General features: G+C 39.1%; 1 protein-coding gene across 2 annotated transcripts in view; it reads left to right on the forward strand.

The window, feature by feature from the left end:
* Positions 1-16265, forward strand: part of FLNC (filamin C) — a 59054-nt gene that overhangs the window by 29948 nt on the left and 12841 nt on the right. For both annotated transcript variants that reach the window (XM_075857554.1, XM_075857555.1), the window contains exons 9-27: positions 2708-2845; positions 3006-3132; positions 3565-3701; positions 3777-3970; positions 5372-5485; positions 5593-5736; positions 5839-5962; positions 6126-6286; positions 6476-6566; positions 6863-7032; positions 7207-7324; positions 8137-8399; positions 9585-10182; positions 10936-11109; positions 11551-11713; positions 14497-14657; positions 14736-14903; positions 14997-15120; positions 15201-15357. In XM_075857554.1, coding sequence (XP_075713669.1) covers positions 2708-2845; positions 3006-3132; positions 3565-3701; positions 3777-3970; positions 5372-5485; positions 5593-5736; positions 5839-5962; positions 6126-6286; positions 6476-6566; positions 6863-7032; positions 7207-7324; positions 8137-8399; positions 9585-10182; positions 10936-11109; positions 11551-11713; positions 14497-14657; positions 14736-14903; positions 14997-15120; positions 15201-15357 — 3326 coding nt within the window. The remainder of the gene's footprint in view (positions 1-2707; positions 2846-3005; positions 3133-3564; positions 3702-3776; positions 3971-5371; positions 5486-5592; positions 5737-5838; positions 5963-6125; positions 6287-6475; positions 6567-6862; positions 7033-7206; positions 7325-8136; positions 8400-9584; positions 10183-10935; positions 11110-11550; positions 11714-14496; positions 14658-14735; positions 14904-14996; positions 15121-15200; positions 15358-16265) is intronic.

A 16265-nucleotide genomic window follows, 5' to 3' on the forward strand; every position in this document is an offset into this window, starting at 1 on the left:
TTTTGACCAAGTTATGAACATTTTGAGATTTATGCAAATTTGTTCTTAATGCTCAACTGGTTGTTTTTTTACTTTTCACCAAGTGGGAGTTGTAAAGAAAAGTTTATGACGCTGACCAATCAACGTCATACACTACTTTTCATTCCAGCCGAGCTTGATCCACAGCACAGCGTGATCTCGCGAGATCACACTGTGACGTCACCTCCTCCCGCAGGTTCTTCACCGGAGTGACGGAAGAGTGAACAGCCATTGCCTTCAGTCATGCCAGGACGCTTATCCGAATGTGCAGTGGCTGGAGGCGATGTCTGTTCAGTTTTCCATCGCTCCGGTGAAGGACTCGGGGGATGAAGCGATGTCACAGCGTGAATTCGCGACATCCAGCTGGGCTGGAATGAAGAGAAGTGTATGATGCTGATTGATTAGCGTCATACACTTTTCTTTACAACACCCACTTGGTGAAAATTAAAAAAAAAGCATTAAGAACAATTTGCATAAATCTTAAACTATTCATAACTTAAAATAAAAGTTTAAAAAAAAAAAATACAACCAGTAATAATCTACATTAAAGCGCCTATTCGATTAAGTAGGAGATAGGGCAGTTATAAACTGGTGACAGAGCCTCTTTAAGGCCCTCTTATGCAGCCCAATATGGGCCGTGAAAGTGAGAGCCGATCAACGAGGCAGCTCGTTGATCGGCGCTCGTTTGCTACTTTCAAAGGGAGCAATGATCAGTAATGTATGGAGACGAATGGTCGTTACTATGATCGCTCGTCCACATACATTTCAATCATGAGAGATGTGCTGCCATCAATGATAATATTTATTGTTGCATAAACGATGCAAGCAGCCGATGAATGAGCGTTTGCCCTATCATTACCAATTTAAAAAGGGGTTGTCTCATCCTTTCACTTTTAACATCATTCCACAGTTAAAATCTGCATCATTTTTTTTAGTGCCTTTAAAGATACTTGGTTTTACTGTTTCATTTTGAGTTATTTCTGGTCTTTTTGTCCAGTTATATAGAATGCTGCTTTCAAAATTCTGTTGGTTTCCTGTGGAAAGTGATTTATACGCATTTCCATAATAACAGCTTCACTCTAGTTGTATAACTGTCACTGCTCTCTAATAATAGGAAGGATAATTCTGATTTTAGCATTAGAAATTAATATAGAAGAAACCTTCATGTAACTCAAAATCAGTAGAAATTAAACAAAGTGAAAAAATATTACTCAGATTTTTAAGTAAATGTGAGAAGTTGCAAATGATTTTTGATCAAACTCAGAGTTTTCCTAATAGATAACTCTTATTTAATCTTCTATTATTTTTGAGTCTATATTTTCAGGTAAATTGCCATACAAATCTAAAAATTGCTGTCAGAAAACACACATATTCTGCCCAGTATTTTGCATGAATCACTGCATGTGTGTATGGATTTATAGCTGTCATTGTCTGCCATTGACTATGTATGTATTTGTCATTGTCTGCGTTTATAATTGGTCACCATTTTGTATCCGTAAGTGTGCTGCCTAATTCCGCCTTTGCTTTATATGACTTTCTCTCCCCTATGTTTCTTTGCTTTTCCAATAGCTGCGGTCTTGCCCCCGGCTCTCAGCACCCCTCCCCTTCAGGTCACCCCTCAGTCCATTGCCACCCCGCCTCCTGAAAAAGCCAAGAAAGTGGCTCCCCCACCTCCACCCAAACCTAAACCACGCAAGTCAAGTTAGTATGGCCTGGCAAGAGTGGAAGGGCAAGAGCCTTAGCATGGCTTGCCCAGATAGAGCAGTCTAGCCTGTGCATGGGAATCGTTTGACAACTGTGTCCTAATTGTAATTTTGCATGCTGTAGAGCATGAACTGCCCGAAGCAATGCTCACATATTGGCAGCTAAAACAAGTCAAATCAAGGGGAAGGAACAGCATAAAATACCATTGATAGGGCAGTTTATATAAACTGCTGCATGTCCTAGAAGCCGCACAGCTCTATGCCACATTATGTAAATGGGATTTTTGTTTGCTGCAGCAACAGAGATACAACAAATCCAGCACATGCCCAAAAGTCGATATGTCGACATATTGGTTATGGTTCTAGATCAGATGTACAATTAAGACGGTACTAAAAAAATCACTGAATTAAGACAAAAATCGAGGTTTAAACAGAAAAAAATAAGTATTGCCAGGAATACTAGCGGCCTTGTAATTGGATCTGTATTTATTTGTCCAAATAGTAATATTCGCTTGTCTTGGGAAATCCAAAGTTAGGTGCAGTTTAATAATCTATGAATATATAATTTTTTTTATGTTTACTCTTACTGAGTCTCATATAGTAACAGTCATTTTAATAGATTTTCCCCATACTACTAAGAATTTTTTTTTTTTTACGCCTATCATAGTAAAAGAGTTTGTCATGGGAATCAGGTGCACCATTGGGGACCACAGTCTTCAAAATCTGAATATACTACTTTGTATGTCTATTGTTTGCGGTTGCATGTGGCTTTGAGTTCTCATGTTCTGCAAATACATAATACTCAAATATGAGCACATGTTATATAACATGTGGGTGTTTTCTGGGGTTCCGTTTTGCTGAATATCCCCAGGAAATTGTGCTGTATTGTATATTATAGTTATATCACATTTCAAGTAGATTTAACTGGTGGTAGTTGTGCCTGGCTCAACAGTCATGGATGGAACATATTTTTTTTTTTCTTGTAGCTTGTAATCCTAATGCCTGCAGAGCTTCCGGTCGTGGACTTCAGCCAAAAGGTGTTCGAGTCAAAGAAATTGCAGATTTTAAAGTATTCACTAAAGGTGCAGGAAGTGGAGAGCTAAAAGTATCAGTTAAAGGACCCAGTAAGTACACAAAAAACACTCAGCGTTTGAAGTTGAAACTAAATTCCCCTTCAAACTGTACATCAAACAAACAAAAAATATCTATAATACTTTCATTATGAGTCAGACTACCCTCACATGCTATTAAATAAGTCCCTTATTGCATTTTCCTAATTAACAGAGGGCACAGAGGAGCCCGTAAAAGTTCGCGATGTCGGGGATGGTGTGTACGAGTGTGACTATTACCCAGCGGTGCCAGGAAAGTACATTGTAACAATCACATGGGGTGGATTCGCAATTCCCAGAAGGTGAGATTAAAAACTTTTCTGAACCAAACCAGTTAAGAAAAAGTCTAAAAAATGTGTATTCTATCTTCAATCTGAACAAGATTTTTATGGATATTACTTTATTATTCATAGTGCAAATTTTTATATTCTACAATTAATTTCTGCCTTATATTGCAAAGTACTTTCTGGTATTATATAATAATAATAATAATAATAATAATAATAATAATAATAATAATTATAATGATAATAATAATCAGAATAGGAGGGATATTGATGCTTGTTTCCATTGATGGTGCTATAGTACTTAGGATTTCAGGCACCAATTTACCTTAGCATGCCAGTTTTTCACTAAGTGTCGATGAATTACGTTTTTTGTGGATTATGAATGCTGTCTGCTAGTGCTGTGTTTTCCAGTCTTCATTCTTATGTCACCTCTTACATCATATACAGTCCATTTGAGGTCGTTATAAGCCCTGAAGTAGGAGTACAGAAAGTGCGAGCATGGGGTCCTGGCCTGGAAACTGGCATGGTGGGCAAATCAGCAGATTTTGTAGTGGAAGCCATTGGTACAGAAGTTGGAACTCTTGGTAAGTGATTTAAGGGGGCATTGTCTTAGTGTACAAAGTTCCTGATCTCTATTGTAACGCCACCTTTGCTTCTAGGCTTTTCCATTGAGGGGCCCTCACAGGCAAAGATCGAATGTGATGACAAGGGAGATGGATCATGTGATGTTCGCTATTGGCCAACTGAGCCTGGCGAGTATGCCGTGCATGTGATATGTGATGATGAAGATATCAAGGATAGCCCCTTCATTGCTCACATTCTACCAGCCAGCAACAAAGCCTTTCCAGAGAAGGTAAAAGCCAAGTGATAATGTAGTCTGTCCAAAATTTAGATTACACATTATGGGTAAATGTACTACCGTTACATATAATGGGGCGGATTTACTATTCAAAATGCTCCAGAATTCTGGCGTGCATGCTGTGCGCCACATTTATTAACTGGTTTAGACACTTTTTTTTAAATGCTCGACAAGGGAGCATTGTTTACCAGGACGGGGGCATGGCTTAAAATGCAACACGTGCTTCAAAAAAAGCACCAAAATTTTGTTGCAAAAAATTGACGGAAACAAAGCCAACTTATAGGTGGTATAAGAAGGTCAAAAGTGTCTAAAATGTTCAGCAAGATGCACCAGCTTTATCATACAGCATGCACCACTTGGATAAATTTGGCACATTTTTTGCCTGCCTTGTCTAAGTTTACACTGTATTAGTATTAGTAAATCTGCCCCAAATGTTTGGGCTGAGTTAGTCTTTAAATAGCCAGAGTGGGAGCATTGGCAGGATTTATCTCTCCAGTGGGGAAACAAAATGCGGTGCAAAGAGGTTTTTGGAAAATGTTATTAACAGTTTTCTATATAAATAGTTGAGGTAGTTTTTGCTTAAAGAAGACCTGCCAGATCGCCTGACATGTCTATTTTAGTAAGTTCTGAAATATTTTCTCAGAACTCTGCTTTGTGTCGTTCCTCTGTGATTCCTCCTGGAAATGTATGACTAAATTGACAGCTAGGTTTTACCATTTCCTCTTTTGCAAAGAGGTGTGTCCCTACACAGTCTCACTCTGTCCGCACTGATTGAAAGTGTAGGGGCACACTTCCAACTGGTAACATCCATTTGTCAATTTATTCATAAATATATAGAAGGTATAACAGAGGAACGGCAGAACGTAGAGTTGTAAGAAAAGATGCTCCAGGATTGTTATTTCATAGGGGATACAAGTATTTACTCAAATAGATATGTCAGGAGAGATGACAAGTCTTCTTTAAGATGCCCATTCACCTTCACAATTATATTCACTTTACTCCCTCTTCCTCTCCGATTTCAAAGTTATCCCTGTCTCTCACACCAGCTGTTCTTTTACAAGTGGTGAAGGAGGGTGAGGAGGACACATTTGTCTAAATGGGCTCTGACCTTTGTAGGCTCATCTTCTAATCCCTCGTTCCTTTCCAAACATAATTTCTATGACTGGAAAACTATTACTAGCATCAAAGGAGCAGAGGATAATTCCAGCTCATGAACTAGGAGTTGACTAGGGGATTGTAGAACTTCCTGCCAGGGAGACGGAGATAATCCTCCATTGGATTACAGAAAATATACATTGGGCTCTTTCTCAGATGAGACTAGAAGTACATAAATAGGTAGGTTTACAGAAATCCATATTTTTGCAGGTTCATCTTTATTGGTTCTTTTATTTCCAGGTGAAAGCATTTGGTCCTGGTCTGGAACCCACGGGTGTCATAGTGGAACACCCTGCTGAATTCACTATTGATGCCCGTGCTGCTGGAACTGCTGAGCTGAAGATCTATGCACAGGTAACTGAAGTTTTATGAACACATGAAACACTTGTACACCATTCATTTATTGGAATGAGTATATGCAGTAAAAAAATATATATTTAACATTTCATTTTCCAATTTAGGATGCAGAGGGAACACCCATTGACATCAAGATCAAGGACAACGGGGACAACACATATGTGTGTGTTTATGTACCAATCAAACCAATCAAACACACCATCATCATCTCATGGGCAGGAGTTAATATCCCTAACAGCCCATACCGGGTAAGGTTTTACACAGTGGTATTGTATATATTTTTTTTAATAGCTGTCTAAAGTATTTTGTGTACTCAATAAGTACTGCCCCTTAACCCTATATGTTTTCAGGTGTCAGTGGGTGAAGGCAGTCACCCTAGCAAAGTTAAAGTTTATGGACCTGGTGTTGAAAAGACAGGCCTAAAAGCCAACGAGCCAACTTATTTCACCGTGGACTGCAGTGAGGCCGGACAAGGTAAGAGAATTCTAACAGTAATCAATAACTATAGTAACGTTTAGTTTGGGACAACTTGTCATATAAGAACATTGTTATATTTTATTTATCCATTGGAGAACGGTATCTTCTAATTTAAGCTAATACAGTACTACAAAGATTATTTCATTGTGTTTATCTATAGGAGATGTCAGCATTGGAATTAAATGTGCCCCTGGTGTGGTGGGACCAGCAGAAGCAGATATTGACTTTGACATAATTAAAAATGATAATGATACTTTCACTGTGAAGTACACTCCACCCGGAGCAGGCAGATATACAATCATGGTCTTATTCGCTGACCAGGTAAGTGCTAAAATAATTAGTACAAATAAAACTTTGGACTTCTAGAATTTATTTTAGAATATGACTCTTTAGCGATATGAAGTACCTTTTTATAATCCAAAAACATGGAAAACAAACTGGTGACAATATTTTAGGTTTTATCATGTCATTACCTATTGCTTCCTGTACATGTACCTTTATCTCCTACAGGAAATACCAATTAGCCCCTTCCGAGTCAAAGTGGACCCATCACACGATGCTAACAAAGTGAAAGCGGAAGGTCCGGGGCTCAACCGCATAGGTAAGAGATATTAGTAGGTGGCTAGCATAAAAAAATAATTTAGCGATAGTGAACTATAGCAATAAATATATCTACTAGATATTGTTATTAATAATCTTAAAATGCCTAATAAAATCAGTGAGAATTTTATTTGCTATGTACAAACCTATACAGATCTTTGCTAAGGAAATGACTGGATACATATTCTACATGTGCATAGTATCACATTATTGCCTTTCTTATCATAGTTTCCTTTTTGTGTATCATATGATGTTTGGAAAACTAAGGTTCTTCATAATACCACTTTTTCCATACAGGAGTGGAAGTTGGTAAGCCAACTCATTTCACAGTATACACCAAGGGGGCTGGAAAGGCCAAGCTGGATGTTCAGTTTACTGGCACCATGAAGACTGAAGTTGTGCAAGACTTTGAAATAATTGACAACCATGACTACTCATACACTGTGAAGTATACAGCTGTCCAACAGGTAGGCTTGGTGTTTATAAAGGAACCAGTCTATTATCAATCTTGACATGGTACATTGAACAAGTAGGTCATTTTCGTTGATGGTCATTACTTGCTTACTTTTAGGGATAGCTGGTAGCACATGCAAAGATATCTATAAAAGTGATAGCACACTCATGTTCTTTTGCTTTAACAGGGCAATATAAGTATCTTAGTAACATATGGAGCGGATCCCATCCCAAAGAGTCCTTTTGTTGTCAACGTGGCTCCACCTCTTGATCTTGGCAAGGTCAAAGTACAAGGACTAAACAATAGTGAGTAACAAATTAATAATTAAATTCCTTTAGTATACTATAACATTAACATGTTCTCATCTTTATTATATGGATACATGTGTGCACCTAAATATACTATATGGACAAAAGTATCGGGACACGCCTCTTAATCATTGAATTCAGGTGTTTCATTCAGTGCCATTACCACAGGTGTATAAAATCAAGCACCTAGGCATGCAGTCCGTCTTTACGAAGATGTTTGAAAGATTGGGGTGTTCTAAAAAGCTCACTAAATTCCAGTAATAGGATGTCACCGTTGCAAAGTGTCAGTTTGTAAAAAAAATTCCCTCCTAGATAATCCACAATCAACTGTGAGTGGTATTATTGCAAAGTGGAAGCGTTAAGGAACCACAGAAACTCAGTCACAAAGTGGCAGACCACACATTGTTACAGAGCGGAGTCACCGAGTGCTAAGGCGCTTAGGGCATAAAAGTCGCAAAAGCTCTGCTGACTCGATAACTGCAGAGTTCAGAACTTCCTCTGGCATTAACATCAGCGCAAAAACTGTGCCCCGGGAGCTTCATGGCATGGGTTTGCATGACTGAGCATCTGCATGCAAGCATTACATCACCAAGCACAATGTCAAGCGTTGCATGGAGTGATATAAAGCATGCCGCTTCTAGTCTGGAGCAGTGGAAACGTGTTCTAAATCCAAAATGCATTTGGATTTAGAATGTGATGTGATAACAGAACCTGTAGACGTCCCAATAGTTTTATCCATATAGTGTATGTAAGCTCACATCATGCCTTTTGTTTGCATTTAATATGACATTTTGCTTTCAATCATACAGAGGTGGATGTTGGAAAGGATCAGGAATTCTCCATTAATACTAGTGGAGCTGGTGGTCAAGGGAAGGTAGATGTGAAAATCACATCTCCATCACGTCGTCCAATTCCCTGCAAAGTGGAGACTGGTGTCACCAGTGAAATTCACACTGTAAAATATATGCCTCCTGAGGAGGGACCATACAAGGTGGATATCAGCTATGATGGGCATCCTGTGCCAGGAAGCCCATTCTCAGTGGAGGCAGTAATGCCTCCTGATCCTTCTAAGGTAACACAATTGTGTTTTTCCTTTTGTTTTGTTATTTATACAGTTTTGTTTATGTCATGTTAATTTATATATATTTTAAGATGCTTTTCTGCTTTTTTCAATACTTTGCTTATTCTCTGACTCCATCATTTTTGTCACATCGCTGCTGTACAGTACGTACATCATTTAAATTTGGTCTCTATTCTTTCCTGCTCTCTTTCTGATTCCTGGCACATGTATGGTTTTTAGCCATATGTTTCTCATTGTTGTGTGTGCAAGAGGAAGGGTGAGTGTCAGGCCGAAGCAGCAAAAAAGGAGGGGGATACATATCTATGTTTAAATAAAGCCTTGGTTAAGATATGCAAACAGCCCCTGGGGAGACATCAGACACAGGGGTGGAGAACGTATACCCCAAACATATCTTGTTTACTGTATTTCCTATACATTACTTCTGCCATCCTATAATGACAGATCTTCGTAAGATAAATAAGTGTTAGTTTAGACAAGGCAGAGTAAAGGAACGGTCCCTTGACACTGATACATTGAGGTTTAAGGGAAAGGATGGCTGTGCTACATGGGTCATTGTATTAAAATAAAATCATGTAACACAAAGCTACTACTATCTTCCTTTCTATAAACTACACCTTTTTCTATAGAATTTGAGGTGGTTTAGATTTCGGGATAGAAATTTGGTCCTAAAAATGGCTGACTTGCACAACAGCATCTGGGAAAAACATATAGTATGGGTGCACTTGGAAAGTTCAGTGAGCATTATTATTACCTTGGCTGTTTGGCTGAGAATCGGGATTACCTTACATGTAGGTTTCTGTACCAGTAACATATCATTTCACAGTCACTATTTCTGTCCAGATGTGACTGTTTCATGAATACAGCTTGCAGGGAAATGTGAGTTTGGATTTTGGCAGACATACTGTAGTTATTTGTACATTTATTTAGTTTGTGCCTGGATCCTGTAATTCCTCTCAAGCATGTGTAAAACATCAGGTATTATGGGTTAAAGGAAATGACTACATTTACTGCAATTTAAGGAAATAGAGAACATAGTAGCACAAAGAGTAAGACAAAATAGTGAAAAAAAAGTCTGTAATGGAAAAAAGGCATCTCCTATACTGAGCAGCTCAATCTGGATGTTTTATTAAGGTTTTACATGGATAATTGTAAACTTTATTTTACTTTCATACTTAGGTCCGTGCCTATGGACCTGGGCTAAAAGGCGGGTTTGTGGGAAAGCCAGCTCCATTTGCAATTGACACCAAAGGAGCTGGTACAGGAGGTCTTGGCCTTACAGTAGAAGGACCATGTGAAGCAAAGATTGAATGCCAGGATAATGGAGATGGCTCTTGTTCAGTTTCATACCTTCCCACAGAGCCAGGAGAATATTCTATCAACATCTTGTTTGCAGATGCCCACATACCTGGTTCACCATTCAAGGCTGACATTAGGCCCGTGTTTGATCCCAGCAAAGTGACCGCAAGTGGACCTGGCTTAGAAAAGGGAAAGGCTGGTGAGGTGGCCACCTTTACTGTGGATTGCTCCAAAGCTGGTGATGCTGAGCTCACTATTGAGATCCTATCAGATTCAGGGGCTAAAGCTGAGGTACTCATTCAAAATAACAGCGATGGTACCTATAGTATTACATACATCCCATCATGCTCTGGGGCTTACACCATCACAATCAAATATGGAGGACATGCCGTGCCAAAATTCCCAGTCCAAGTAAATGTGGAACCAGCTGTTGACACCAGTGGCGTGAAGGTTTATGGTCCAGGGGTAGAACCTAGAGGTAAGCATGCTGGGTAAACTATTTAAATATACTATGTATGTAAAATACAAAACATATAAAATACTTAATTATAAATTAGGTCTAGCATGGCTGCCCTTTATTATAAAGTAAATTGTTGCAGATCTACCTTGCATCTATGACTTACCTCATAAGATGAGGTAGTGCTGCTTGGACAGCGCTAGTATATTGTAAGCATTCAGATTGGGAAAACTGAATATCAACCTTTGAAAAGCAACTTACAGCTCAGAAAGATATATATATATATATATATATATATATATATATATATACATATATATATAGTTGAGTAGCGTTGTAAATACATTGCTTCAGTTATTTTGTACTGGAGTTACATGCTATATTATAGCCCTGAGCTGAATCCATAGTTCTGCTGGTCGCCTTTGGAAACAGCCAGCGAGCTTATCATCATTGACTATAGATCCCTTACAGTTTACCTCGGCTTCTATATTACAGTGGGACAGTTATTTTTCCCTACATATGTTACTGTTCATTGCCTGGTATAAAGCAGGATGCAAATCCTCAGAGTAAAGTCTGTGCAGACATTGAAACAGCAAGGGATAATAAGAAGCGCCTATGAATGCAGCTCAAGACTATAATGCAGGCCTAAATACCTTTATATATGTACAACATAAATTGCTGTATGGGTACACATTTTTCTATAAGCACTAATATACAAAATGTTAATAGTGCATAGGAAACACATCATTAATGATGTTATTTTTCTTCCATCAGGTATATTACGTGAGGTCACTACAGAATTTACCGTGGATTCTCGCTCATTAACAAAGACTGGCGGAAGTCATGTGACCACCCGTGTCATCAGCCCTTCTGGTGCTGTCACTGAAAGCTTAATATCTGATAATGGGGATGGCACGTATCATGTGCAGTATACAGCTTATGAGGATGGTAAGACCCAAATATAAACTATTAATAACAAGAAATCAAAGTCTCAGACTGAGCTTTGACTATGCCCCACATTTTAATAAGATTATTATTATTACTCTGTTGTTGTCTAAAAACATTATGAGTTTAAATAGCGGTGGATAGAAGAATCCTGATGGTGTCAGTGGAAAATATGCAACATGCAGATTATTGTCAAATATCTAAAACTGTAACTGACATATATGCAGTTTAATTCAACTAATTTGTTATATTCAGGATGTCTTTATTACTTGTATTATAGACATTTTGAAAAGGAGTAGATTTTGGACATTTTAAATAGAGAGCAGCAAGTATTGATTATTGGCTGTGCTGCTAACCATGAGCAATAACATAAGTTAAAGCTTCTGATTTTGCTATAATACATTTTTCAGTAGACATATTCACCTCTATCTTCTAAACCAACAGGTATTCATTTGGTAGAGGTATTATACGATGAAGTTCCAGTGCCTAAGAGCCCATTCCGTGTCCCTGTAACTGAAGGCTGCGATCCAACCCGTGTACGAGCATATGGCCCCGGACTAGAAGGTGGACTTCTTAACAAGTCCAATCGCTTCACTGTAGAAACAAGGTGAGGGCGTGGTGTACACATTTTCCAGACCTGTGCTTGCAATTACTGAATATAAACAGTCACTGCTTACTTTCAGAGACTTAAAACATGTACTGAAAATGTGGTGCTCACACAGGTAAAAAGCTTGTTACATTTTATCAGTTTGATGTTTTATCTAGCTATGTCATCAGCACATTAACAGGACAGGCTTTGAGACTCTGGATTTAAACAATGGGGAGTTATATCAAAACTGGTGAAAGGAAAAGTGAATTAGTTGCCCAAACAATCAGGTTGTCGCTTTCATTTTCCAGAGGGCCTCCGAAAAATAAGATGTGTAATTTGATTGGTTGCCATGGGCCACTACTCCACTTTTCCGTTGCACCAGTTTTGTTATATCTCCTCCAATGCCTTTTTCTAGTCACTAAAAGTATTTTAGAAATAAGGGAACAAATACCACGGTAATAGGCATAGCAGCTGCCACATGATCCAGAAATTAAGGGGGCGCCTCCAGTGATGTGAGGACCACGGATAATGCAAGCGGAGGGAGAAACATTCAATGCAGACCACTGGTTTGCCACTGAAATTTGTGAAAAACATATAACACAGAGTGGATTCTGAGCTTATTTGCTACTGATGTGGTCATGATGGAGGAAGGTCCCTTCCAAGTTCTGTTATGGGGTCCCATAGCTACTTCTTAGGCTCCTGATTGGAAAATAGAATAACATTTCATTATACAATGAATAACCTTTTTATTTTTTATATATATATACAGTGGAGGAAATAAGTATTTGATCCCTTGCTGATTTTGTAAGTTTGCCCACTGTCAAAGACATGAACAGTCTAGAATTTTTAGGCTAGGTTAATTTTACCAGTGAGAGATAGATTATATAAAAAAAAATAAAGAAAATCACATAGTCAAAATTATATATATTTATTTGCATTGTGCACAGAGAAATAAGTATTTGATGCCCTACCAACCATTAAGGGTATGTGCACACACACTAATTACGTCCGTAATTGACGGACGTATTTCGGCCGCAAGTACCGAACCGAACACACTGCAGGGAGCCGGGCTCCTAGCATCATACTTATGTACGACGCTAGGAGTCCCTGCCTCGCTGCAGGACAACTGTCCCGTACTGTAATAATGTTTTCAGTATGGGACAGTTGTCCTGCAGTGAGGCAGGGACTTCTAGCATCGTACATAAGTATGATGCTAGGAGCCCGGCTCCCTGCACTGTGTTCGGTCCGGGACTTGCGGCCGAAATACGTCCGTCAATTACGGACGTAATTAGTGTGTGTGCACATACCCTAAGAGTTTAGCTTCCTCCAGACCAGTTACACGCTCAAAATCAACTTGGTGCCTGCATTAAAGACCGCTGTCTTAAATGGTCACCTGTATAAAAGACTCCTGTCCACAGACTCAATTAATCAGTCTGACTCTAACCTCTACAACATGGGCAAGACCAAAGAGCTTTCTAAGGATGTCAGGGACAAGATCATAGACCTGCACAAGGCTGGAATGGGCTACAAAACCATAAGTAAGACGCTGGGTGAGAAGGAGACAACTGTTGGTGCAATAGTAAGAAAATGGAAGACATACAAAATGACTGTCAATCGACATCGATCTGGGGCTCCATGCAAAATCTCACCTCGTGGGGTATCCTTGATCCAGAGGAAGGTGAGAGCTCAGCCGAAAACTACACGGGGGAACTTGTTAATGATCTCAAGGCAGCTGGGACCACAGTCACCAAGAAAACCATTAGTAACACATTACGCCGTAATGGATTAAAATCCTGCAGTGCCCGCAAGGTCCCCCTGCTCAAGAAGGCACATGTACAGGCCCGTCTGAAGTTTGCAAATGAACATCTGGATAATTCTGAGAGTGATTGGGAGAAGGTGCTGTGGTCAGATGAGACTAAAATTGAGCTCTTTGGCATTAACTCAACTCGCCGTGTTTGGAGGAAGAGAAATGCTGCCTATGACCCAAAGAACACCGTCCCCACTGTCAAGCATGGAGGTGGAAACATTATGTTTTAGGGGTGTTTCTCTTCTAAGGGCACAGGACTACTTCACCGCATCAATGGGAGAATGGATGGAGCCATGTACCGTCAAATCCTGGGTGACAACCTCCTTCCCTCCACCAGGACATTAAAAATGGCTCGTGGCTGGGTCTTCCAGCACGACAATGACCCGAAACATACAGCCAAGGCAACAAAGGAGTGGCTCAAAAAGAAGCACATTAAGGTCATGGAGTGGCCTAGCCAGTCTCCAGACCTTAATCCCATCGAAAACTTATGGAGGGAGCTGAAGATCTGAGTTGCCAAGCGACAGCCTCGAAATCTTAATGATTTACAGATGATCTGCAAAGAGGAGTGGGCCAAAATTCCATCTAACATGTGTGCAAAGCTCATCATCAACTACAAAAAACGTCTGACTGCTGGGCTGGCCAACAAGGGTTTTGCCACCAAGTATTAAGTCTTGTTTGCCAAAGGGATAAAATACTTATTTCTCTGTGCACAATGCAAATAAATATATATAATTTTGACAATGTGATTTTCTGTTTTTTTTTTTTTATATATATAATCTATCTCTCACTGGTAAAATTAACCTAGCCTAAAAATTCTAGACTATTCATGTCTTTGACAGTAGGCAAACTTACAAAATCAGCAAGGGATCAACTACTTATTTCCTTCACTGTATATATATATATATATATATATATATATATATATATATATATACTGAAAATCTCTTTAAGTGTATTTTCTGGATAACTGAAAAACTTGCTTCTGTTACTACAGGGGTGCTGGCACTGGTGGTCTTGGCCTTGCAATTGAAGGTCCTTCTGAGGCAAAAATGTCATGCAAAGACAATAAAGATGGCAGCTGTAGTGTGGAATATATCCCTTTCACCCCAGGAGAGTATGATGTTAACATCACCTTTGGTGGACGACCAATCCCAGGTACCTTTGATTTAACTTGCCATGAAATAAAGCTCAGTTTCAACTGATGTGATATAACAAAGTTATCATCTCCTGCAGGAAGTCCTTTCCGGGTGCCAGTAAAGGAGGTGGTGGACCCCAGCAAAGTGAAATGTTCAGGTCCTGGGTTGGGGGCTGGTGTTAGAGCACATGTCCCCCAGACCTTCACTGTAGACTGCAGCCTTGCTGGACTGGCTCCACTAGAAGTGTTGGTGCATGGACCATCAGGTACTTAAGAGCAATAAAATGACAAGCCTAAAAAAGGAAGATCTTGTTTCCCAGAAAAAAAAAAAATTGCCTATCTTGTGTTTAATTCTATAGGATTGGCAGAGCCAGTAGATGTACGAGATAATGGTGATGGGACTCACACAGTAAATTATACTCCTGCCACAGATGGCCCATACACTGTATCTATAAGATATGCGGACCAGGAAGTGCCACGAAGGTATGGTGGTCACCGAAGAGCCTATAAGCCATATTCAAATTGTGTCAACAGACATTAAGATGTTATATATTTTTATACAGCCCCTTCAAGATCAAGGTACTGCCTACGCACGATGCAAGCAAAGTGCGTGCCAGTGGCCCAGGTCTCAACACAGCAGGTATCCCAGCCAGCTTGCCTGTTGAGTTTACCATTGATGCTCGTGATGCAGGCGAGGGGCTTCTGACTGTACAGATTCTGGTGAGTACAATGCTTACTGCTTCATGTAATGAAGAGTTTATACTGTTTCATATAATCAACTTATTATTATATTAATGGTCAATATAGCAACAGTATACAAAAGATAGCATTCTAGCGCCTCTATTTCTTTACATTTACGATACACAATTTTTTTTTTACCTTTGTCAATGCTATAAAATAGTTAATAGAAATACTGCTTATCTAGGAACACAATCCCTGTCCATATGGTATATTTATAAAAACAAGTGACCCCTTTGAGGGCTTCTCGAGCAGCTGTGAGGTTTGTACATCCCGTTAGAATGAGCTCATTCATATTTTAGCACTGCTGAGTGACAGTAAAACGCCACCTAGTGGAAGCAAGGAAAGATTCTTTAGGTCTCACTCTAAATTACAAAGGAAAATAATGAATGATATTTTAAAAAAGCAGAAAAACGATATAAAATCTTAAGGAAAGCCCTCAGATGTGTTTTCATTTTCATAGCATAACATGTTTGCATATGAAGAAAGGTAGCTGATGTGGTGGTTGACAATTATATCTGTTTAGTTTTACTACGTATGTATTGCTTTCATATTTAGTCATTGTATTCATTTATATTACACTACCCATTGCATGATGTATTTAAACAAGACATAGAAGAAAAAAAAAGGAATAGAAAGATATGATCTGATGAACTGCCCTTAACAATCTAAATGCTTTCATCTAGATATTTATGGGAACAAATATCTCAGCAAATGTAATATTTGAAATATGTCATATTTACACTTTAACAAAGCAATAGATTCAAGAGTGTCCACTCCCATAACTCATAGACAGATATAGACTCTACTGATAGTTTAGAATAAATAGGTGGGAATGTAATGGAGAAGCTGGAGCTCAGTCAATACTAGCATTAATCCTCAGCTACGAG

Source organism: Rhinoderma darwinii, chromosome 3 (assembly GCF_050947455.1).
Source record: "Rhinoderma darwinii isolate aRhiDar2 chromosome 3, aRhiDar2.hap1, whole genome shotgun sequence".
Classification (NCBI taxonomy): domain Eukaryota; kingdom Metazoa; phylum Chordata; class Amphibia; order Anura; family Rhinodermatidae; genus Rhinoderma; species Rhinoderma darwinii.